This window comes from Rutilus rutilus (genome assembly GCF_951802725.1).
Source record: "Rutilus rutilus genome assembly, chromosome: 15".
Lineage (NCBI taxonomy): Eukaryota > Metazoa > Chordata > Actinopteri > Cypriniformes > Leuciscidae > Rutilus > Rutilus rutilus.
Genome location: NC_140220.1, coordinates 36,702,009 through 36,728,754, shown reverse-complemented (window position 1 = coordinate 36,728,754; position 26,746 = coordinate 36,702,009). Strand labels below are relative to the sequence as shown.

The following is a 26,746-nucleotide window of genomic DNA, read 5'->3' as shown; positions in this document are numbered from 1 at the left end:
GTCATCTGCTGACTGCTTTAATTGCGTGTGTGTAGGTGTTTGTGTAATTTCCTGCGGTTGGGCGGCGGTGCTCGCGCTGGCCTCAGATCAGCATCTAATAAGGGCTGATGGGAGCATTCTGCCCACACACTACAGCGAGCCATTCAACTGCACTGCATCTCACTGTTCTGCCAGAGTTAACCTGCCACTGCTTCTGCACACACACACACACACATCACGAGCGGGAGAAGAAGAACAGCGGCGACGAGTGAGTGAACAGAGATGCTTTTCAAGCCTCACGACAGAGCAGGGGACCGTTTCATTCCTGATTGGCATTAAAAATACCAACTAGACTGTAATCTATAGTACTTTGCATTGACAATTTTTATGATAGTTATGGTTTTGTGTGTATTATGAATCTCCAGAACCCATTCATAGTAATTGCATGGAAAAGAGTGTCTGGTACGAGTCTTAAAACAATTCTCTAGTGTTCTGCAGAAGGAGGAACAGTGTGGGAATAAAGTTCCGAAATTATGATAGAATTTTCAACTATGGCTTTGAGACATTTTTATAAATGCCTACATATTTGAGATATTCATCTTTAAATAGCGTTTCAGGCTAAAACGTTGCAGGCCTGTTCACACCAAAGATGAAAACTATAACTCCTAAAAACTATTCAAATTCTATGAGAATAACGAGTCCACATTACAACTATAACGATAACGACACAGAGGAGCAATACCATTACAATCACTTTCAGAATGATTTTTTTCCTCAGCTGATGAATAATAAAAACGTTGACAGCCAATCAGAATCCATCATGCTATAAAGAGCTCGAGCATTTGAATATGCACAATGACCTGTGGCTGTATGGAATGCCGGGAGAAAGCCTGAGAGCCGTTCTGATTGGCTGTTGTCCTGAGAGTCAGGGCTGTTACTGTGAGCTGCTGTTGTCGTTTACCTGCTGCAGGTCCAGAGTCACAGTGACGTAATGGTAGTCCATCCCGTTCATGATGCTCGGGCTCTGCCACCATCTGTTAGTGCCGTCGATAGCGTACTCGATGGGATGCCGCTCTACACACATGAAAAAAACAGTCATGTTAAAACACTCCTCCTTCATCTTTGTTTATAGGCTTTTTCATCTTGAATTTATAGGACCGTCAAAACCAGTTGGAAAAGTGGATGTGACAAGGCCTGTGAGCTCTACTTTAACACTGTAAAGCTTGATATATGAAAACATCATCAGAAATTGTATTTTATTTAATTGAACATTTTTTGAACCTTTAGACAAAATATTATTATTATTATTATTTTAGTTTTTTTCAAGTTTGTATATGTGTTTTCTGTTAAGGCTTGTATGGCTCATATAGTGTTAAATTGTGAGAATATGGAAGAAAAAAAAACAGCTCAGTTTTATTCAGTTTTTAGGCCCAAACAACAGCATGCAATTTGGTGCAGATGCTGATATTCTTGTAATGTAAATCAATGCAATCTTTATTACAGTATATACAGTAAGCAGATACTTACATAAAATGCATATAAATATCAATATCTGCCAATAATATGTCTTAGTAAGATTATATTTAAATGCTTAGTTTTATAATCAAAGTTCGGTTGTTTTAAAACATAATGCAATGCAATACAATGATGATGGAGAGATAAAGAAAACCATGACTAGAAGCTAAATGAAACAAGACACTGAAACTATTAAACTAAGATGTGATAATAAAACTAATCAGGCTTGTGAGGAAGGTTTATTTGTTTGTCACAGTCATTGCAGAGTTCTCGTTCATTGTTTTTTTGGTCATGGTTTCTGATTAGTTACTCCTGTTCCCTGTTTCCTTAATGATATATCTCTGCGTTTATTAGCCCTCAGATTTTTCAGTTCTCTGTTCGGTGCCGTCAATGTCATGTTAAAGTGTAGTGTATGTTTGGAGTTTTCCTCATATCACTAGTTCATTCTGTGTCATGCATAATTCTTTTGTGGATTCTACTACACACGCTATGACAGAACCCCCGAAACTCAGAAAGGATTTAAACAGGAAAAAGGGAAAGATCATGAATGCACGGTGTCCATCTACTCCTGCTAGAGCAAGGAGATCGCTCCCTTGAGGATCACACAAGAGATTTCCTAGACCTGGCGTGCCTCACTCCCTATCCCAGAAGGCACGCCTGGAGTGGAGTGGGTGCTGGTCTAATGCGACTCCCCATTCACTGTCGGCTTTGCTGAAGAGGATAATGCAAGCCTCACTCCAGACCCAGAGCCCAGCCAGCCTTCAGCTCTGCCCATGACACACCAACAGCCAGAGCCCACTGCAGAATCGGAGCCCAAGCCCGCCACGAAATAGAGCCAGAGCGATTGCCAGAGGCCACGTTCGTCCCGTAGTCTGAGTCCGACGCAGAGTCTGAACAGCTGGCAATAACATCTGTCATCGAGGGAATAGTGGAGTTCATTGACAGGGTTTGGAGCCCTGTCCACACTCGCTGAGGTGCATGAATGAGCTGGGGCCCCGCTGAAGTTATATTGAGCTGGATGATGAAATGTTTTATGGTCTACAGTCTCCACTGGTCCTGTCCAGTCCCAAGTCGTCTTCATCTCTGCTGGTTCAGCCCAGTTCCAAGACGTTCTTGTCCCTGCTGGTCCAGTCCAGTTCCAAAGCCTCTCAGTCTCTTCTGGTTCAGTCCAGTCCCAAGTCGTCTTCATCTCTGCTGGTTCATTCCAGTCCCAAGTCGTCTTCATCTCTGCTGGTTCATTCCAGTCCCAAGTCATCTTCATCTCTGCTGGTTCATTCCAGTCCCAAGTCATCTTCATCTCTGCTGGTTCATTCCAGTCCCAAGTCGTCTTCATCTCTGCTGGTTCATTCCAGTCCCAAGTCATCTTCATCTCTACTGGTTCAGCCCAGTTTCAAGTCGTCTTCATCTCTGCTGGTTCATTCCAGTCCCAAGTCGTCTTCATCTCTGCTGGTTCAGTCCAGTTCCAAAGCCTCTCAGTCTTTACTGGTTCAGCCCAGTCCCAAGTCGTCTTCATCTCTACTGGTTCAGCCCAGTTTCAAGTCGTCTTCATCTCTGCTGGTTCATTCCAGTCCCAAGTCGTCTTCATCTCTGCTGGTTCAGTCCAGTTCCAAAGCCTCTCAGTCTTTACTGGTTCATTCCAGTCCCAAGTCATCTTCATCTCTGCTGGTTCATTCCAGTCCCAAGTCATCTTCATCTCTACTGGTTCAGCCCAGTTTCAAGTCGTCTTCATCTCTGCTGGTTCATTCCAGTCCCAAGTCGTCTTCATCTCTGCTGGTTCATTCCAGTCCCAAGTCATCTTCATCTCTGCTGGTTCATTCCAGTCCCAAGTCGTCTTCATCTCTACTGGTTCAGCCCAGTTTCAAGTCGTCTTCATCTCTACTGGTTCATTCCAGTCCCAAGTCGTCTTCATCTCTGCTGGTTCAGTCCAGTTCCAAAGCCTCTCAGTCTTTACTGGTTCAGTCCAGTCCCAAGTCGTCTTCATCTCTACTGGTTCAGCCCAGTTTCAAGTCGTCTTCATCTCTGCTGGTTCAGTCCAGTTCCAAAGCCTCTCAGTCTTTACTGGTTCAGCCCAGTTCCAAGTCGTCTTCATTGCCCCTGGTTAAGCCTAGCTCCAAGTAGTCTTTGTCACCACTGCTTAAGCCCTGCAGGTTTCTTGAAGTCTTCATCGCCCAGCTCTGCCCAGCTCCAATTCTCCTTCATCGGGATTGGTTTAGCCCAGCCTTCCTCTCCCTCCTCCTCTGCCAAAAGGTGTGGTTGACGATGCGTCACTGTGCAGTGTATGACATCAAAGTATTGCAAGTGTGATTCGAAAGCATATGGAGCCATCTGCTCTCTAATTGCCCTCAGGGCACTTTGATGTCATTCTGCCTCACCAGACTCTGAGCCCCGGACTCCACCTCAGCTCACCGACCCATTGGCTTCACCTTGGCTCAACGCTCCCTTGCCTTCACCCTGGTCTGTCATCCCTCAGGCTCAGCTTGGCACCCTTGTCGCTCTGGCTCCTCCAGTTCTGCCATCATCCTCAGTCACACCGACTCTGCCCACATCTGCCAAGCCCACGCCTCCACCCTTCAGGCCTTCAGTGTCACCCAAGTCTACGTCTCCTTGGTTTCTTCTGGGTCTCCTCCTATTACAACTTCACCTCATTTGTTTGGGTTCAGGTCTATCCTGGCTCCTCCCTCCATCAGTTCTGCCATGGGCCTTCATCCTGGCTCTGCTCTGGGTCATCCACTGGCTCCTCCCATCTCAGCCCTGGCTCCTCCCTCCATCTTCTCCACCTTGATGTTCCCTTCTGTAACCCCCTCCTCGATCATGTCTGTTTCCAGTTCCTCTTCCTTCTCCAGAACCATCTCCATCTGGCCTCTGTTGGACTTTTGCAGCGCGAGGTCAAGATTAGTTTTATTATCATGTCTTAGTGTAATAGTTTCATTGTGTTGTTCTGTTTAGTTTCTAGTCATGGTTTTCTTGACTACGTCACAGTCACAGTCGTTACCTGAATTCTTGTTCATTGTCATCATTTCTGATTAGTTACACACCTGTTCCTTGTTTCGTTCATTTTTCTGCGTCACTCATCATTCTTTGTGAATTATACTACACACTTTACAGTGACAATTTGATACTCACATTTGAACATGATTTTTCTATAAAAAAAATATGCATGGATAATCAAATAAACCTAAGCTGCTAGTCCAGTAAGTGTTCATCTTGAAATATTACTAACAATATCAAAGTTATTCTCCAGTCTACTTTATAAAAATCCATAAAGAAAGACAAGTGAACCATGAGCTGAAGTTGGACATTTTTACAGTTATTCTAAAAGGCTTTTTACTTGATAAATAAAGTCTAAGCTACACTGTAAAAAAAGATTTTTTGGTGAAGTAAATACTACGAATTTTTTTTTTTTTAATTTACATGAAAAAGTTAGTTCAGGCAAGAATTTAAAAAACAAAGTAAATTCCATATCAGTACTTAATTCAAGCGAGTAGAAATGAAAGCGTAAATATCAACTCAATAAAATTAAGTACAAATTACTCAGCTTTTCTGATACTGGGGTTCCCATCATGCACTGGACCTTGAATAATTAATGAGGTTCATTTTTCACTGGTTTCCAGCTGTATTTACACTGTTTTATCATTGCTTTTGTGGTCAGGATTAGTAACTTGCCATTTTGTGACATTGAGTAAATTTTCGGCTCAAAATGACACATTCAAACACAAAAACGATCCATCAAATGTTACCGTCATTGTGTATTGTCTACCAAGTATTGCAGGTCTTTGCATTCACCTGATGCTTAACATCTGACATGCTGTAGTATAAATTACTTAGATAATCTAAGTAAAGCACATACTATTAATGACTGGTATAAGTCGATATTATTGTTTGAGTGAAATGTAATGCATAGGAAATTTCAACTAAATTGATATTAATCAACCTTTTACTAGCCAAGTTAAACTTATTTTCTGTGTTACTTTCACTTAACTAGGTTAAGTAAAGTTTACTTAATTCCATATTTCAAGTAAATTTAACTTAAAGACTTCTAATTAAAGCTACTGATGAATATGCTTAGGTTTTTACTTGGCAAATCTTTGTAAATTTACTAGCATTTTCTGAGTGAAAAAAGTTGCCTAGCTTTTTTCAAGTAAATCCTACTCCAAATTTTTTTCAGTGTATCAATCAGACGACAGAAGGCATGAAGTAGATAGTGTCCAACAGGTTTTTCAGCAGAGTGTTGATCATTTAGAGGCTTTAGAAATATGTGTATCAAATATGATCCAGTAATCTCTATAGGGTTAAATTTAAAATTGTGTAAGATTGTGTATGGACTTGTTTTCAGTGAATATCTCTTGAATTATGTTGTCATTGGCAAAATTGGTTTTACCTGTTGTGCATAACATAAACCTCACTAAATTCTGTCATATTTATGTTTTCTTCGATTTTGGATCAATGAATTTTGCCTTGTTTTAAGGATATTTAAGGCAAGCATACTGATCAAGAAACTGTTTCTTGAAGTTGTCCCTGTTAATCGCTGCATGTGTGAATCTGACTGATGCGATCAGCTCTGTGCCAGGGTCTGTATAAACACCAGTAAATCACCGCGTCTGATGCAAGAGCAATTATCGCATAATCTACCCCGGAAGAGAGAGACACCCCGTGACGACACCAGATCCGTCCTATTAATACTGACTGCAAAAATCCACCTTTAAGAGGCCTGTGTATATTTATTAATCATATATTGGAATTTGTGGTGACACTTTATAATAACTGCACGCTATTAATCATTAGTTAAGCATTAGTAAACAGTTAATTCGTCATTTATAAAGCATTAATAAGCAGTTTAATAATTTTATTTTCACACTTTATTAATGATCAATTTATCATTTCTAAATGAAGGATTGCATTATTTACACACCGGTTATTTAGGAGCTGTCAGTGGTTCATAAGATCACTTAGAAAGTGTAAGTAAATGGTTAATAAACTGTTTAAATGCACTCTTTAGGTACTAAGGTGTACCTTTTGAAAAGGTACCGCTAGTGACAGCTTTTGTACCTTTTTTTCTGAGAGTGTATTTTACTATTATTTATATACATCATGGTATTATTTTTTTTTTTTCTGAATATAATTTATGTAAATTTAAATAAAAAATGGTTGTGTTCAAAGGATTCATGATACAGATTTTCGAATGAAAATCATTGAGATGAGTGAGAATTACAAACAAACTCAAAAGAAATGTGAGTAAATGACTGAACTTTCACTTTTGGATTATCTCACTTTTTATTGGTCCATTCACTCTCAGAAAAAAAGGTACAAAAGCTGTCACTGGGACAGTACCCTTCAAAAGGGTTCTAATATGTACCATTTAGGTACTAATATGTACACGTTTGGTACCAGTATGTACCTTTGAGGGACTAATATGCACTCTTTAGGTACAAAGGTGTACCTTTTGAAAAGGTACCGCTAGTGACAGCTTTTGTACCTTTTTTTCTGAGAGCGTATATATGTAACATGTACTTTGATTTTGTGGTGTAATATGAGCCAGACATGTTCTTTGTGAGATTCACCCTTCTGTCTTCCAGTCACCTTCATGAAAGCAGTTATTTCAGGTGTCGGTGTCGTGGTTTCGGATCTGTACGAGCCGTTTGAAAGGTCTTAATAAAGTATGTGTTGAGTTGAGCCGTCGCTGCAGGAACGGCTCCAGCGCTGTCATCCACAGCTCACCTCAGCCAGTAATGAGTCAGACGCTCTAATCTGAGCTCTCTTCAAACACACAAGAGTCACCCACACACTCCCAGCCAGAGAGTGATTAATATAACATGTAATTAGAGAAAATTAGAGGAAGAGAGAGAGAGAGATGTGACTTAACCAGCGGGGGAGTTCTTTTAAATGAAACCTAGATCTCGCTCATAAATTAGAAAAGAATATATGCAGTCAAATAAATGATTAAGTGGACAACTTTAATCATCTTTGCCTGATTAAGGATCTGGCTGTAAAGAAAGATTGGAGTTTGTCTAATATAGTTTGCTTTCGACAGGCTCTGCAGAGAGATAAATGTAAGTATTTCAGCGCTTATAAAACTCATCCCTCATTAGAGCAGATAGCTTTATTTCCAAAGACGGTTTTATTCAACTCCAGTCAGCTGGCGGAGGTAAAAGCCAGCGGAGACACGTTATTAAGCACCGTCGTGTCCTGTCGTGGTTTAATATGAGGTGTTATGGTGCTTTTCTAAAGGACTCGTGTCATGAGGAATCAAATCTCTCTTGATCTCTGCAGATAAAAGAGCTTGATGTACTAGGAAAACACAGAAGAATGAAATCTTCCTCACCAGTTCAAAAACACCATTTATTAGAATGGAATTAAATACAAAATGAGTAACACTTTATAACAACTGCATGCTATTAATCATTAGTTAAGCATTACTAAACAGTTAATTCATCATTTATAAAGCATTAATAGACATAATAAGCAGTTTATAAATACAGCTATAAATGCTTTATTCTTGATTTATAAGCATATCTGTAATGTGTTTAATAATTGTATTGTCATACTTTATTAATGATCAATTTATCATTTCTAAATGAAGTATTGCATTATTTACAAACCAGTTACATTACCATTATTTACAAACTAGGTGTTGTCATTGATTCATAAGATCACTTAGAAAGTGTAAGTAAATGTAGTAGATTCAGGCAGTTATAAAGCGTTTATAAAGGAGATTTAAAGACTCAGTTTTCTTCTAAACAGAAAAAGGAAACACACACAGTGATTCAGAACAGAGAAATATTAACAGTCTTTAAATCTCCTTTATAAACGCTTTATAACGGCATAACTAGTCCTCACTTTAGATGAGCTCACAAACATAGTGAACTGACCACTACTAAACGCTTTATATCTGCCTGAATTAACCCTGAATTACAGTAGAAATACATGTTAATACAGCATTTATTAACACACTAAGTAACTATTACCATATGTCTGAATAATAATATGTATTTAAGTCCCTCAAAGGTACATACTGGTACCAAACGTGTACATATTAGAACCCTTTTGAAGGGTACTGTCCCAGTGACAGCTTTTGTACCTTTTTTTCTGAGAGTGTAATATATCATAATTAGTTTTTTTTTTTCCACAACATAATAATGAACATTTTATATTTTTCCGTTCTTTTGATTTTGGGGTGAAATATGACTAGACACGTTCATCACATTGATGAGATTCACACAGAACGAACTTGAGAAAGAATGGGACCACGTTCATCTAGATTCTAATTACAGCAAAAATTACAGTTTTCTCCAATGCATGAATATTGCTTTAAAACACTAAGACAATGACTTGAATTAGGTTAAACTCTTATCGACACTCATATTTGGAGGGCTTCTCAAACAGCAAAGACCGTGATGTCAAACTGCATAAAACTAACATTAGCAATGGGATGCGATGTCATGCTCTAGGGCTTCATAATAACATTACAAATAATAAGAAATTTAAAATATTAAAGCACACCATCTGCTCTACTAACATGCAGCTTTGAAGTTTGTGTTCTCTGTATTGAGCGTATATATACATCCTCTATTAATCAAACATCTTGTGGCTGTTTAATACTAAACTAAATTGGTATAATTTGCAATAGATGCTTGATGTTATGTCTGATGATAATAATGGCAGGAATGGTGACAGTGACTCTTTTCAAACTCTGAATCAACATGCACCACTGCTAAACTTTCCATATTTTGTAATTATTGTTAACAACTTATAATCATTGCTTAATGAACTCATTGTTTGTACCTTCAAAACCAAATGTATTGAAGGTACAAGTTCTTTAAAAAAAATTGCAAAGCTGAATTTCCCTGATTTCAACACATCTATTCATTAATTATGAAGGAGAAGAAACTCTGACAAATTTCACCTTTCAGCTATCTTAAGAAAAAGCAATTAACAATGTGGGACAAAACATGGTTCCCGGGTTTTGCAATGCCCACTTATCATAAAGGCTTATGTTTCATATTTTTAATGCATCGATATAAGCAGTGACTGGTTGTGTTTTTAGTCTCTGGTCGTGAATACAGTGGTGTATTGGTGCAGGTATGACATCAGAACCAAGAAGATTAATTCGCCACACTAGTTCCTTCGAGATTTTCCTATGAGGTTCTATAATGGGATTTTCGATTTATGTGTAAAATAAAGCCTGTGGTAAACATAACTTGATGATACTTTGACATTTTTGTTCAATAAATTACAAACACCCATAGTGGAAACATGAATTTCGAAGCAGTTACGTACGTTTTTAATAAGTAACTAGATAAGACAGCTTGGGTTGTGAGTGTGTGAGTGTGTGCAGTGTACGCTGTAGAACAAAACATCACAGTATCATCCAGTTATGTTTACCACAGGCTTCATTTTAGACATAAATCGAAAAACCCAATGGGAAAATCTCCAGCGACGAGTTAGTCTTCCGGGTTCTGGCGTCATTCCTGCTCCATCTATCAGGTCTTGATCCTCAGAGCGTGATTAAGAATGACGACCACTAATTAATAACATTATTCCAACGACTCTTCCAGCCACACATCTCTTCATCTCGACTTTCCGATTCTCTCCACCACCAAAATGATGCCTAAATACACATTTCCCCCATGTGCATAAGAGAGATGTATTCACTGATGTATATATTTAGGTTTATATTTGAATTTCTTTTGCAATTCATGAAAATGCACAAAAAACGGGAATCACTTATTGACTTTAGTGGGATGAGGGTCATGTTGGGCTTGTGTTGTCAGAGATCTGCTTCCTCTAACTGAAGAATCAGCCCAAAAGATTTCCAGTACATTTTCTTTCTGCTATCTGGCATAATTAAAGGTATTTTTCTCCCTATCAGTCATATCCTCACTCATTGGTTCTTGGATCGTTTTAAGTCAGAATCATTGTTAGCCAACTATAGTTGCAAGTTCCGTTAAACTTGGTTACTCACAACCATGGTTGCTTTTGAGAAACGCACCCCTCACCGCTTCAGTCTGGTCTGTCAATGAACTTTTCAGACTCATTCCAGTACGACTCCAAAGAACATTTTTGTCTATGAATCAGACATTGCTATTAAAAACACACTTCCTATTCTTTCAAAGAGGCCTGTGAAGGGAAGAACAGTGTGTTAGACGAGCGACTGTGCCAGTGTTGCCTCATCATGTGTGTGCAGGAGTTAGGAATGCAGTGATTTATGAGCTGAAACAGCCTTTGATTAGAGCATATCAAATAGATTATGCACAGCATGAGAGCAGTGTGTATGTGTGTGTGTGTGTGTGTGTGTGTGTTCTGTACCGTAATCATAATCACTCTTCAGGTTGCAGGTCCTACACTGAGGGTTGTTCACGGGCCGTCCAGGTACGTGCTCCACCAGTTTGCAGTACATTTCTGGTCCCGTTTCTCCACACGTGGCGTTGGCCTTGATCTCTGCCATGGAGGCCAGGTTCAGCACAGCTGGGAAAAGACCTGTACACACACACACACACACACACACACACACACCGTTAGCTGTTCCTAAGACAGATGACCACTTCTACAGACAGCGCAACAGCAAACACACTCACAGATCACAAAATAAAAAACCTGTGTAGAGGACCATATAGCCAGAGCTTAACTATGACCATCTGTTTATGTCTTAGCATTACGATTGCAAGCAGCTGATTTATTTACAGTTATTTTTTCTCATGAATTTGTTTTATGTACCATTCTATAGGCCTGTATGTATGCTTGGGCTGTTGGATAAAATATAAAAAATGACACAAACTAAAATTATTACAATACAATAAACTATAACAGTCAGCTTAAGGTAGCTACAAGTATTACGCGGTTAAATGTCAAAATATCTCCAATTTCATACACTAGAGTTCATACACTAGAATTACAACTTTATATGTGGGAAGTAAATTTCCGATAGCATGTGAATGTTGATTTAGTGTAATCTTCGAATTGCATAAATAATAATAGTATAAGCTCCTGTACTGTGCTATTCTGAATTAAGATATGATGTACTATAAACTACTATAAACAAGAGGATTTGAACATGAGCTGAAGTGACGTCATGTTGCTCCGTCTGTATCTGAATCTTGGGAAATCCCAGGAAATGTGGGAAGTGGATCCGAAGACAGTATTAATTACAGAAACGAGGACGGGCAGCTCTCACAAAGCAGGACCAGCTCTAGTTTCATAACTGTGGCTGTGTTATTTTGATGAAGGATATGTGTTTGATGAAACAGAAGTTGGATTTGAAAAGAAGGCGCATTAAATCATTACATTTTAATTGTGCAGCTTTAAAGTCTCACATTCCTGAAATTATCCTTTTGTTTCAAAACATCCACAAGTTTGTTGTATGAGGACTTTCCCATAGTTCATTTCAGCAAAAATGTTTGTCAGTCAGAGACTGAATCGAAGTCCTCTAGAGCAAATTGCATTATTAGGGTGAAGCAGGAACAACCAATCATTTTCAGCCTAAAGTAAATTTTGGGTTTTGGCTGAAACAGTTTAGGAGTGCTAAAGTCATTGACCGAAACTTGCTCAAAAATGTATTTATAAAAATTTATAAACAAATTGATAAAACTAAATTTTTTAAAATTCAATACATTTTTAAGAAATGTATCCCTTTGCAGACGCGCGTCAGGGTTTCTCTCGTCATTAAATCGCGGATACGTAACCTAATGCCTCAGAAAATCTGCCTGTTTACATGACAGTCGCATTGGCACATATCTGATTTATATCTGATTTATTTCCACATATGAACGAGGCCTGAAACCGAGATCAGCAATATTAAACTGGGTTTTCTGTTGTGTGGAGAGGGTGTGTACAGTCGTTGTGAATCAAAGAGCATTTGATCTCATGAAATCAGTCTCAGCTGCTCCGACAGATGTTCCATACGAGTTCTCAGAGACATGCGAGCTGGACAAAAGCAAGGTTCTCCTCTCTGTCCCAGTCACTTAAACTCTCCCCGTGCTCTTTATAGTAAATTCTCTGGATGCGGGTGCTAGTTCTGCCGGGATAAAGTCTTTTCACACCGCGCTTCATCCAACACATCAGAGCCTAGCAGCTGCCTCTGGAATGTCCACAATCAAATGGATATTATGCTCAATGTGGGACACATTTGTAAAGCAAAACAAGGACATTTTCCCAGGAAGCATTAACAACTTCCAGCTTGGATGTTTTGAAACTGGAGCTTAGCAAACCAATCCATCATCTATTTTAGTGTTTGTACTGATGTTCCTCACACATTCTGCTCAGGGTTTGTGCTAAACTTACAGCACATTTTTATTCTTTTGGAAATCTCCCATTGACTTTGTTATTCAACATTCAAAACTTTGGGCCCTATCTTGCACCCAGCGCAATTGACTTTGTACACTGACGCATGTATCATTCCTATTTTGCACTCGATGCACAGCAGACTTTTCCCTCCACAGACGCACATCGGGAAATTAGGAAATGAACTTGAGCTCCCGGGGGCGGTTCAGTGAAAAGAGGAGGCGTGTTCTGGCGCAAACGTTCCCTGGTGCTATTTTGCAGTTCCAGAAAACAATTCCGCCACTGACCAGGAGAAACCTAGTCTAAAGTCAGTGGCGCGTTGCGCATGTTATTCAGAGGCTATTTTAAGGGCACATGCTTGGCCATAATCAATGTAGCGTATGCACAACACACACACACTTTGCTTATCTCATCTACACACAGACGCAGCAGTTTTCATTTTTGCAAATCATACATTATTACAAGGAAAAATATTACCACACGAGGGAAATCATTGTTGTGTCCATGAAGATGTGAAAAAAATAGGCATAAATCTAGCTTACACATTTACCCAAATTATCATACGCCTGTTTAACCGAAGCTAATCTGGGTGTGTTTCTCCATCCCCAACGTCACTTCTCTGTGTTTTACGGCCCTGACGAGAACGTCGGTCTCCTTGGCTGTGAACCGCTCCTGGCAAATCCGCCGTTATAATAGCAATCCGCCATGGAACAAGCGCACCTGCTCTTAAAGGGAATGTGAGATGTCGCTCTGATTGGTTTATTTCACGTTACGCCCAAACCACACCTATGAGTCAAGTCAAGTCAAGTCATTTTCATTTATATAGCGCTTTTAACAATGTAGATTGTCTCAAAGCAGCTTTACAGAGATAAATGTATAATTTAACGTAAGATTGTTTTGGCTTTATAGTGGTTCTTTAATAAAGTTATTTTCCAGCTAAAGTTAGTTTTGATTGATTCGCTTCCGTCGCAACGATCTACTTGTTTCTCCAGTGACAATGTAACAATAAGTAACAACAGAGTGAGTAATTTAAATCATTCACTCAATTTATTTGTTCAACAATGCTAATTTGATCAGGAATGAAACATGTAACTGTTTTTTTTTTTTTTTTTTTATCATTGAGTCATTGAATTATTCACTTAAACATTTTGTTCTGATTCATTCAGGGACAAAGGTCATTGAATCATTCACATGATTTTTTCATAAATCATCTCGCAAATCTAAAATGTGTTGGTCTGAAGTAGCTTCATTACTCATAATTTAAATTATGAGTAATGTTTAATTACTCATAATTTATGAGTAATGAGCGGCCCTAATTTAAAAACAAATGTTTTTCTTTAAAACTTTCCGCTTCGCGTCGTGCCAAACAACGCCCTTCAGCTGTGACTTGTTCACTATACAGCACAGCTTCTCGTACCTTATTGCTTACTTTAAAGGGAATGAACACAAAAGTAGACAGAGTTCAATGTCCTGTGAGAATCATTTAAATTCACACTCCTGAACAGAGGAAACTGGTTCTTGAATTCAGAATTTTGACATCTGTTGATGTCTATTAGCCTAATTACCATTAGCAAAAAAAAAAAGATGACATTCGATCAATCACGGCACATATTCAGATGGTCTCAGATGTGTTGATCTTCATCACTCTCAAAGATGATCTAAACAAATATGCATTGAAAAGCAAAAATGGATGAAAACTGGGAACGCTATTCACATGCCACTTGAGCTCCTGGTAGCTGAAAATAGCTTATATAATTGTCAATCCAGATGAAACGACTCTAAAAGACTTGTCATGTTTCCGAGAGCGTTCAGATGCTGTGATGGTGCTAGGAACGAAGCTGAACACAGCTCAGGATCACAGCTCTTTCTTTCCTTCTTTATTTCTGTCTGAGCCAGACCGGATCGATATCAGCGCTCATTCCTTCTTCATTCATATCCTGATACGGCTGATCCTTCATTCAGCTTGACAAAACTAATTATTCTTTCATGGCGTGTGTGCGTCAGGAGCGGTAAGCCGTCTGCAGGCCTCACAGCCGAGAGACATGCCTTTCAAAAGATGAATTCTCCATCGCTCACTCCCATCCTGCTCCTCGTCTTCACAGTGCATTTCTGATGGGTTGAGCCCAGCTGTCGGTTCAGACATACAAATGTTTCAGCTAAAACCAGCTATCCCTGCAGGGGGAAATAATGCACACAACGCCTCCGGTAGAGCTGGGAAACATTGACCTGTGCATCCAGAAAATCACAGAAAGGCTACAAACAAGATCCTGCCTTCAGATTATGTGAATGCAACCTGGATCTGAAAGATTAAACTCTGCAAGAAACCATTGTCTTAATCAGTATTTCTGCCTCGTTTCCTTCTGAAGCGAAGCAGTGCGTTCGTGTAAGAGAAATATTCATATTTAAAACTTTAAAACTAAAATAACTAGCTTCCGGTAGACAGCCTATGCAAGTTGAGGCCCCTGACGCGTTGTGGGAGTAGCGTAAACTTTGACGGATAAAGCGGTTCAAACAAACGGGACTCAACAAGTAGCATAGTAGTATAACGAGCATATCATATTGTAGGTATATCGAAATCCTCCGACATTTCTCTCGTTTTTTTTGTTTTAAACTTCTAATTCGTGACCAGTGTGTTGTTTTTCTCTATCCTCTGCGCTTCAGCGTTCGTCAATACGTCATGCGTCGGGTCAGGGGTCACTCTTTCACCGTAAATCGATGCGTACGGCCGTCTGTCGAAAGCAGGCTATTTTAGTTTTAAAGTAATAAAAATAGATATGGAGAACTTTCATGATTTATGGATGTGCTATTTTGGGCTTCAAAATCTCGTCCTCCATTCACTGCCATTATAAAGAATTTTTAATATAACTCTGATTGTGTGCGTCTGAAAGTCATATACACCTAGTAAGGCTTGAGGATGAGTAATCTTTGGGTGAGCTATCCGCTTTAAGGTGCCTGAGCTTTGAAAGACCAGCATTTGAGCAGTACATGTTTACCCTGGGATCTTATGCAATTTTTCTTTTCTTCTAAAATATGTTCCTGTATACTGTAAGAAAATGATTTTTTTGCAACACACACACACACACACACACACACACACACACACACACACACACACACACACACACACACACACACACACACACACACACACACACACACACACACACACACACACACACACACACACACACACACACACACACACACACACACACACACACACACAGCATCTAGCACACTTGTATTGAAACACTCGTGATGCCACACTTGTAATACCCTGCAACATAAACCCATCAGACTCTGTTCCGCTTTCAATCACAGCCTCTGAGCAGAAAGTGTGTGTGTGTGTGTTCGTCTCCAAAGCCACCAGAACCAGTCCAAGCCTGCTTCATAATAATAAACAAGCAATGAATAAATGGAAGAAAGGAAGTAAAAAGGTAATAAAAGCACAGCCAATTGCAAATGACAAGTGTCATTATCCTATATTAGGGAAGTCGTTTAAGTGCTATTCTGGATTTTGTCACCATGGAAACATTGTGATGTGTTATACAGAATGACAGAAACAAAGATGGAAGTCACTCACTCACACACACACACACACACACACACACACACACACACACACACACACACACACACACACACACACACACACACACACACACACACACACACACACACACACACACACACACACACAGAGACACAGACACACACAGACACACACACACACATTTGGTTTCTATAGACATAATACTTTTTATACTTTACAAACTGTATATTCTATCTAGCCCTAACCACAACCCTCACAGAAAACGTTCTGCATTTTATATTTCCAAAAAATATCATTAAGTACCATTTACAAGCTGATCTCTTGTAAAGTGAGTGTTTTTTTTTGAAATATTAAAGACTGTTTCTGTTATCCATCTCCTTCATCATGAACGTTACTATAGCCACACCGTGACACATGTCAATTAACTCTCATTAATTTGCAACTACATGTCAACTAACTCTCATTAGAGTATTAGTAGACTGGTAGGAAAGGTTTGTATAAGCTGACATGTAGTTGCAAAGTTCCCTTTCAGTCGGTCACGTTCGACATAGTCGATGTGTCGACTGATTGGGATGACGCTACGGAGCCTGTCATATTTGAGTATTGTAAAAACTAACCAATGTCGAACCAAAGTGTCGAAATAAAAGTGTAAAAATAAATGTTATCGAAATAAATTGTCCCATCATCATCCATGTAATCATTTTTACAGGCAAAATTTGATCCACTTTTTAATGTTCAGCTGTATTTTCCTCTCTGCTCCTCACCTCTCGACCCATCTTGATCAAAGTTTGATTCAGTGGAAGTAAGCGTATATTGATGGCAGCTCTGTGCTTTATCACAATCAAGGTTGCAGCTCCTGGCAAACACACGCATCAGTCATCACAGAGAGCTGCCACACATGGACATCAATCTCACCGGCCAGCGGCCAGCTCTAAGAAGAGCTCCATCACAGCCAAAAACAGCAGAGCAGAGCGATTCACACAAACCTACACACTACACACAAACTCTCCACACAACACAGTTTTGTCTTTAAAGGGGTAAAGCAGTTTGGCAGTTCATTTGATTTAGTTTTTCTAACAAGCACTGACAGCTCAAGTATATTTCTGGCTCTTTCCACAAACAGGGTACAAATTGATGTTCCATTACATGTTTATTTATTTAATATATGTATTTGATATTATTTTTATTTTTTTAATTTAAGAAATAAAAGGAAAAAATCCTATGTTCTTGAAAATAGATTTGCTCGACCAGTATTTTCTCAAAATGCAAGGAACATATCAGGAGAGGCACAGAGAATGATGATAAAGGCTCTATGATTTCTTACTTATTTTTAAATTACATACAATTTTATTCAAAGAGGACTGGAATTGAATAGTAGGCAAATATTTGTCTGCTTAGATGGGGAAACCTACTTGTGTTGCACTTGAGCTATTTCTTAATTCTTGCTCCATGTAAGCATACTCTCACGTTCAGACAGCACGGTATTAGTAAGATGCATGATGCAGAATATATAAACACAGAATAATTTAATCAAAACGAGGAGAATACACCCAGATGAGATCTGACAAGGTACTGAAATGAACAGGGAGTATAAATACACAAGGGAACTAAATGAACAATAGATGAATGTTTAAGGAAACTAACAAGGGCACAATGAAATCTAAACTAAAAGGGTAAACATGAAACCAAGACACATGGCCAAAAACACATCTAAACTAGACATAGCCCTGGTAAATCTCTCCATGTCCTCACACTGTGCAGTAATGTCCAGTTGTGGAGAGAGGGAAGGGGCTTTGGAGGAGGACGAGGGGCTGGCGAAGGAAAGGACACAGCAGAGAGGAACACCACAGCAGAGTCGAAGGAGGGTGGAGCCTTGATAGGTCCCATGGGTGGAGCCTTGGGATCGACAGGACTGAGGTGGAGCCGGTCGACCGAGGAGATCCCCGCAAAACCATGAGGACGATGGCCCAAAGCAAAATTGCCTGGCAGAGCAGGGCAAGAACGGAGGGAGCGAGGACCTAAAGGAGAGCCAGAGGAAAAGAGAAACCCAGTGGAGCCAAAGGGGTGGAGGGCTGAGGTGCAGCCAGAATTTCACTGCGGAACCAGGATGCTGGAGGAACGAGGGAGCCCGGTGGAGCCCGAGCAATGTTGGACCACGGTAGAGCTAATTAATTAATTCACTACATTTATATAGTGCTTTTCAGGTTGAGGTGGAGCCGATAGGCTGACAGGTCGAGGTGGAGCCGATAGGCTGACAGGTCGAGGTGAAGCCGATAGGCTGACAGGCCGAGGTGGAGCCGATAGGCTGACAGGCCGAGGTGAAGCCGATAGGCTGACAGGCCGAGGTGAAGCCGATAGGCTGACAGGTCGAGGTGGAGCCGATAGGCTGACAGGCCGAGGTGGAGCCGATAGGCTGACAGGCCGAGGTGGAGCCGATAGGCTGACAGGCCGAGGTGGAGCCGATAGGCTGACAGGCCGAGGTGGAGCCGATAGGTCGAGGTGGAGCCGATAGGCTGACAGGTCGAGGTGGAGCAGGCCGAGGTGCCCCCACAGCGCGGACTCCGGGACGGAGGCTTCCGACTCTAGCTTCGGGACGAACACGCTGGCTGGCTCTGGCTCCATGGCGGGACATGGCTCTCACACATGGTCCAATGGCGAGCGTTGGCTCAGGCTCTAGTTCTGTGGTGAGGTAACAAGTCTTGGATAAAGTGTTATAATCCATGAACCAAACCAACAAGTTACGCAGTGAATCACAAGAAAACTAACTTTTATTAAAAGCAAATATGTCTTTAAAAAAAAAACGGACAAAAAAAACAAAGATAGAAGACTGTAAACTTAATGGCTTTAATAAGGGAAATAACTACAATCCCATGAAGCATTGCAAATCACATTATCAAATAAAAAATAATGGCCGCCGCATCTGATTGATCGAATTCTCTGCACACGGGTAATGTTATTTTCCACCACAAATTCAGCTGATTATTTTAAACATGAAATAATATAGCCTATATAATATAATATGGTTTCACTTTATTTTGATAGTCCCTTTAACACTTTTCTTTTGACTATAAGTAACGTTGTACTTGAGCCTCTAACTCTCATTAGAGAATTAGAAGAGTATTAGTATACTGGTAGGATTCAGGTTACAATTAGCTGACATGCAGTTGCAAAGTTACTTATAGTCAGTAGAATGTCAGCATCACAATAAAGTGTTAGCAGATATTAAACAGACAGTCTACTAATACTATAATGAGAGTTAGTTGGCATGTAGATACAAAGTTAACATAGTCAATATAATGTTCAAAATGGGCCATCAAAATAAAGTGTAACCAAATTGGTAACATTATATAATACATTTTAATATTATTGAAATAATATGAATAGATGGCTTCAGCAAACGCATATTCCATCAGTTAACAACCTTGGGACTCACAGTAGGTCTGTCTTTAAAGGTTTATTTAAGTTATCATTAAAAATCTGTTTCCCTACGGGGAAAATGAATTGAGTTTTTTTTTTTTTTTTTTTTACTCTGGAACCCGACTGTTGCACTTTGACTGCAATTTTATCTGAAATTTGACTGCATTCTTCAAGTTTAATCACGTCCAGAGAGGAACCAAAACATGTCCAAGGAATAAAAATATAGGCTATATAAAACATCCAAAATAAAAATTAAAAACAGGTCATATAATATTTATTTTGTCCTCCTGAGGTGGATGATAAACAGTTTCTGAAGATAAAGCAGCCCCTTTCATTGACTATTTGATAAGAAAAGGCAAAGGAGTTTCAAGGCTTTTGTACCCTGTTTTCATGGAAAGTGCACCCTAACAGCCATAACATGAAATATACATGATAAATGATAAAGAAACATCCGCATGTCTCCACTGAGCATTGTATCTTGCAGGAATTGGGTGTTTTTTATTTTATTTTATTTTTTACTGTGCCATAATTTGATAGGTTTATGATTTGACTGTGGAAGGAAAGAGACCTAACAACTCCCCATGGGGCTCCTGACACCATCCACACTCCCATAAACAGGAAACACGCAGATTAGAATTGCAGTCTGGGTAGCAAACACACACACAAAGGGCACAAACTGTCTAGACATGTTTTTTTTTTTTTTAACTTGGGGTTCAGGACAATCAGGTCAAGAATTTCTGCAAGTGAAGCAATACATGCATATAAACACACGTGCAGCTGTGGAGGCACACACACACACACACACACACACACACACACACACACACACACACACACACACACACACAGTCAAACGTATGAACAAAAGATGCAATTTGCCTTTGCTGTGGAGCAATACCCCTTTGTTTAAACCCTGTTAGAGGATCTTCACATTTCGCACATCTGCATGACTGCAACAGTCCACAATGAAGTCACTTTAGCGAGAGGTCATTCTATTCCCTATAACTAGATATACATATTGCTAGTGACATAATGACACACATCGGCAAAAACGGAACAGAATGCAAGTCATCTTAAAAATTCAACGCTCATGGTACGAGATTCATTACCAAACTGCCATTGTATTTAAATGTGTGGGATCCGGATCTGGGTACAGTGCGTTTTTTATATTGAAAGGAGAAAAATGAGAAATCGAAAATGAAATAATGGAAAATCAATAGATCAGCATTATTTTTTGGTTTTTATGTTTTAGGGGTAGAAAATGGATAAACGACTTGTATGTTTGATTTATATGGTGGGAATGAAACGTACCTTTCCGCTGATATCAAACCGTGCTGTCATCAGTTTTTCCTCAGATCTGCGCAACAGAATAATAGTCTTCTGCTGCTACATTTGTACAGATTCTTAGAGCATTTATTGCAACTGCATCTCTTTCTCATTAAACAACCAGACTAACGAATGGCTTGCCAGAGAAATATTAGGTGTTTATTTCAGAAATATGAATGTTTTCCCACATTAACCCCTAGCCTACGTCTTTGGCATACCACCTGTTTTATTTAGCTGTCCAACTCTCAAAACCTGAGTAGCAAAGGTGTGTGACACACTGGACAGAGCAGAGCTAAGTCATTTACAAATAATTGCAATAAACGCTTTAAAGGGACACTCCACCCATTTGCATTAAGCTTTGCATTGTTAGAAACCCAGTCATACTATTGAATGGTCGTGCAACACTCTCTCATTTTCCCCTGAGACGGGAGAAATCCGTTATTTACCTTTTACACTTCCTCCTACAATGACGCAAAAATCGTCATTTTGCGTCATTGTAGGAGGAAGTGTAAGAGGGGGGGATTTCTGTTGAGACTACAAGCACTAGTTCCTCATCTTTCCCAGGGGGCGGGACCCGCTCACGCTACAGACCTATTACAGATCAGTGGGTGGGACTTTACTCTCTGAAACTGAAAGCAATATCCTCCATCTTGTTTGAAGCTAAGCTAACAGGCGCTGTGGAGACAGATGTAAAGTTATGACAATAGCGGAGGAGAGTGCTCAATATGATATAGAAGAAGAGGATTTCGGAAGTCTGATGCTTGAATCAGGTGTTTGTGGCTACCTTTACAAGCCGCATTATAGCGAAGAGCAGCCGAGGCAGAAGACCTGCCTGCCGCGGACGAGGAGCCCGGACTGGCTCGAGTTAGGGCGGACTGGTGGCGCCGGTGATCTCACTATGCAACTCATAGACTGTAAGATGCAACTACGAACACAGAGATAGAGTCCGTCTGCGGCAAAGAATTTCAACGATGACAATTTCTCCTGGACGAAACCTCTGAATCAGACGAGGACACAGATGTTTGTGTTGAGAACTATCCTAGTTTCGCACCGCATATGTTCTGACTGAACATCCAGGTACCATGCAATAATTCACCTTTTCGAAAGACATACAAACGAGGAGTAATGCACTAATGAGTTCGCCAACTAACTAGACATTTTGTGTGAATCTGAAATGAATTTCAAGCTCTGGTGGTAGCTAGCCTTGTAGACGGAAGAGTGATTTCTCTTATAGGCAGATATGCGCTTTCTGGATTAGTGGGAGTGGCTTGCGGAGCTGTGCAATGTGGTGCATTGTGGGAGTTGTTATCTTTCATACAAATGCGTCCTGAAGTTATTTTTTGTCTTTTCTCGGTCACGAAGGCACCAAATTCAAAATTTATTTTACATTTCGACTACATATATGACCCACTTTAAATAAAAAACAATGTTCAAATGGGTGGAATGCCCCTTTAAGAATCTTTTATCCATTCTCAACCCCTGAACATAAAAACGACTGTACCTACAGGGTACAGCAGCTTGTCACTGGGCAGTATCCCCAAACAAAGGGGCATCTTTTACCGTATTTACCCCTCCTAAATGCTGGAGGTGTAACAGGCCCAGCATTTGCCCACTTGACTAATAGAAACAGGGTTGAATGTGTCACCATGACATGTCTCTAAAAGCCACAGCTGATGGAGACGGACATATACGCTCTGCTTGCTCATAGCTTGTAGCTTGATCAAAGATCTAATCAAAATTACAGAGGGGTCAAGCTCGGTGATGGGTCAGAAACACTGTCCGAGAGAGAGCGTATCTCAGTGAATCAGCTGAACCAGAAGATGATTAGATTGTAATGAGAACTTGTGGCTCAGCTCTGCCAGATGGAGAATGCACATCCTTACACGATAATATTAAATACCATAATCAAAAGAGTTTTGTTGATGAATAACAAACGTCTATTTAAAGTGATATTTCGAGTTTGCTTACAACTTAATATTATTTAACTTATTATCTATGGACAGCATCTGTCACGATATTGTTTGTAAAGAAGAGAAAACGTGTTTACAGTAGTGCAGTTGTAATGGAAGGTGGTAAGGGTTTAAAAGCTTCCTTTTTGCTCAAGCATTGACATAATACATCCCGATCTCACTCCGACGGCATCAAAAAAGGCATCCAAAGTCACTATTTTTTTGTCATGACATTATATATTTTGGTAGCTTTTTCTCATTATGACATATATGTTGTGGTATGATTTTAAGTTTGACCAGGGAAATGGATTTGACGCCACACTGCTCAGTGAAACCGTACGGATAATAAATCTGATATCAATGAGCCTGTACCGTGACAAGTAGAGTTCTCAGTGAATTGCTCCTCAGTTCCAGAGGTGTGGATGGCTGTAAATCAGGAATGTGTGTGTGTGTGTGTGTGTTTTGATGGTGTTTAAGAGTGTGTTGACGGCCGCTAACAGCACCCTTGCTGAGATTTACTGCAACTAACCGGAGCATTTTTCATTAGGGACTGTGAGCAGCACCTGATTATGAGAATCCACCATAAATGATGCGCTGAGATTGCCAGTAGTTATGTTTCTATCCACAAATTTTTATGTGAATTTTGGGATATCGCATTAAAAAAATGCTGCGTGGAAGCACCAATATGAAAAAAACAAACAAATGCGGTTAATTGAGGAGGATAATCTTTTTTATCCGATAAGAAGATATGTGCACAAACTACAATGGAAAAAGTTACTGAATAAACCCATTGATGTGCAGAAAAACTCATGTGGCTTTGCCTCAATATGGATGTGATTGGATAACTGGACTAACCAGTGGACCAAACACATCGCACAGATTCTCAAATGTTAAGTTGGTCGTTACACCTGAGACACCTGAGACACCTGAGACACCTGAGACAAAGTCTGTCATCAGAATGATTTGGTTTAATTCCCTCCCAGAGGTGACGTGTAGATGAACACGCACACATCAGAATGAATACAAAAGTCTCTTTAATAAACCAGGAGAATATGCAGGAGAAAATCAAATCAAGCAACTTCACATTAACAAACAAGACTGAACAAAGAACTGTGAGGAACTAAGGGCTTAAATACACAGAGTGAGGTAATTAAAGAGGTCTTATTATGCTTCTTCTCTTTTTCAACTTTAGTTAGTGTGTAATGTTGCTGTTTCAAAGTCCACTCCAAAGGCCGATATTTTATTTAACAGAATCCACTTTCCAAGAACTACAATGATCGTCTCGTTTGGACTACAACGTGATTTTTTCAGACTTTATGAAGTCATAATGTTCCTCATTTAAATAATCTCCGCCCACGGGATACGCAGAAAAGCGGACAAGGCCTGGTTGTGTTTTCCACAACTCATTTGTTTAACCTTCCTAAGGCTAAAAGTGTGGTTAAATTTATTTCAAACACTGTTCCTGAACATTATAATCCCAACATTTATCTGTGCGCTGCACATTTTACGGAGAACAGCTTCCAGAAACACAATGCAGGCACCGCACAAAAGCTTCTCCTGAAATGGAGCAGTTCCCACTTTGTCGGGACAATCTGTAAGATGTCTTGTAAGTATGTCTTATTATTTGTAGTTGCGTTTTCTATGAACAGTTCCAATTATAAGTTTTATGTTGTTGCGACGCTCACCTACTCGCCAGCAATAGTGTTGATTTAGTGTTTACTGTAGCTGTTGTAAGCTCTCACTTTTGACTGTTCACCACCCCTTAGGGAAATTATCCATGGTTTGCTGATCGATTACTGTTTGTATAACCATAGTTTTCCGACAAACATCATTAAATGGTGTAACATCGTATCTAAAATGTACAAGAAAAAGATACCACTCTGAAACGTCCTGTAACATCTGTACTTGCAAAGACCGTGCATGAAATCCGTTCAGCACGATCCTCTTGTTTGTTAACATTGTCAGGGTCTGAATCGGGTTTAAAATTGCCGCCATCCTTTATATTTACACTAGAGCAGAACCCGCAGTTATGGAGGGGTGGGACATTTCCCAAACACACACTGCCAATCACAACACACTGGGCCAGCTAACCAATCACAGCACATTTCGTATTTCGGAAAGGACGGGTTTCATCGAAACTGGAACTAAACGACGCGTTCGGGCCAGACTGGGGAGAGAGGAGCTGTAATAATGTAAAATATGTGAAAAATAACCCTCTGGGGTCTAAGGTGTTTTTGGGTTCCTTGAGATGTTCTGACATGCCCTGACATTTGTGCTTTTTTCAGTTGCTTATAAACTTATTAATGGCAAAGGTGTAAATTCACTCTATATATCACTGAGTTACAGTTCATTTTCGGACGCGTTTCAGAATTGACTTCACTCACAGAGAGTAGGCAGAACTCGCATCATGTTTATTTTTCTTTATTTGGCGAAAAGCACAACACTTTGTTTTTATTATGAGCATACACAAAAAAAATACACACTAAACAGGATCGATTGATGTATAACACAAGCATATAAGATAAAAAGTAAAAAAAAATTTTTGCACTCATACGGAAAAAAACGAGCCTATCGCGCCGACCCCAGGGGGTTAAACAATCAAGCATGAAATCAAATTATAGTACAAAAAAAAATCAAGACTTTGTAAAAGGGCACAATAGGACCCCTTCAACTGGAACAGAAAAAGGTGCGTGACAAATCTGAAACCATGGAAACTAATAATGACCAAGAACACGGGCAAAACGGGAACTGGGAAAACTAAACCAAACCACAATGAAACTAAACAGACATAACCCTGACACCAGAAGCTCCTCACATGATTGCATTCACAAACACCAGGCAACACAAGGTAAAAGAGCCAAGGTTTCTTCCCCGTTTGCAGCAACTTCTATTTATATTCCAGATATTTTGCATCAGTTTCCTAGGTAGTGATGATTTTTTTCTCTTGAACACATGGGATGAAAATACTGCTTCATTTGCAATGTGTAACATGTGATATTCCAATTTTGCTCCAAATTCGCAACTTTGGATGGAAACACAGCATTAATGGGTTTTAATGCTGCAAGTCAAACAGATACCAGTTTAAATTTCTATAGTATATCATAGTATATACTGTAGTTATTGTGTGATTTCTTTAAACTGTAGTGATGACAACCAGAGAGTTTCTAGTGTTGCTGTAAAAGGCACTTTTACTCAGCAGCAAACTGTGTTACTCTAAACGCTGTGACTGTCCTCTTGGGTTTCAGTGCTTTCCTAAAGGGCAAATGCTAAAGACATTTCAGTAATTCTTCCAAGAAGAGAACAAACAAGACTGTATAAAATGTCATTTTCTTTCCTGCGTTATTAACGGGTCTAATATGCTGTGAGAGAGCCATCCTTTCGCATTTCCATTCTCAATAACAGTTGCTCGGCTGGCACAATCTGCATGCTGTCCTCTCCTCTCGTGGGCGCTCAGATATGGCTTGATATGTAGATCATCTGAGCCGTGAAGTCCATGTGATGGATCCCTCATACAGATCATCATCACTCTCCCAAAAATCTGACATCTATGGTGGCAGGTGGTGTCTATAATAATTAAGCCTACAGGTTTCTGAAGGTAGACACGTGTATATTTTTTCCTCATACTGCCGTCTTGCCAACACAAACATTCCTGTAAACCTGAGTCTTTCCTATGGGTTGGACTGAGCGGTGTTTGAAACATTTCTACGACTTCCTCTGCTGAGAGACTGTCACA

At 39.8% G+C, this 26,746-nt stretch overlaps 1 protein-coding gene across 4 annotated transcripts in view; it reads right to left on the bottom strand.

The window, feature by feature from the left end:
- Positions 1-26,746, bottom strand: part of lama2 (laminin, alpha 2) — a 220,791-nt gene that overhangs the window by 171,603 nt on the left and 22,442 nt on the right. For all 4 annotated transcript variants that reach the window (XM_084432101.1, XM_084432103.1, XM_084432104.1 and 1 more), the window contains exons 2-3: positions 10,798-10,968; positions 941-1,053 (exon numbers count right to left, since the gene is read on the bottom strand). In XM_084432101.1, coding sequence (XP_084288227.1) covers positions 941-1,053; positions 10,798-10,968 — 284 coding nt within the window. The remainder of the gene's footprint in view (positions 1-940; positions 1,054-10,797; positions 10,969-26,746) is intronic.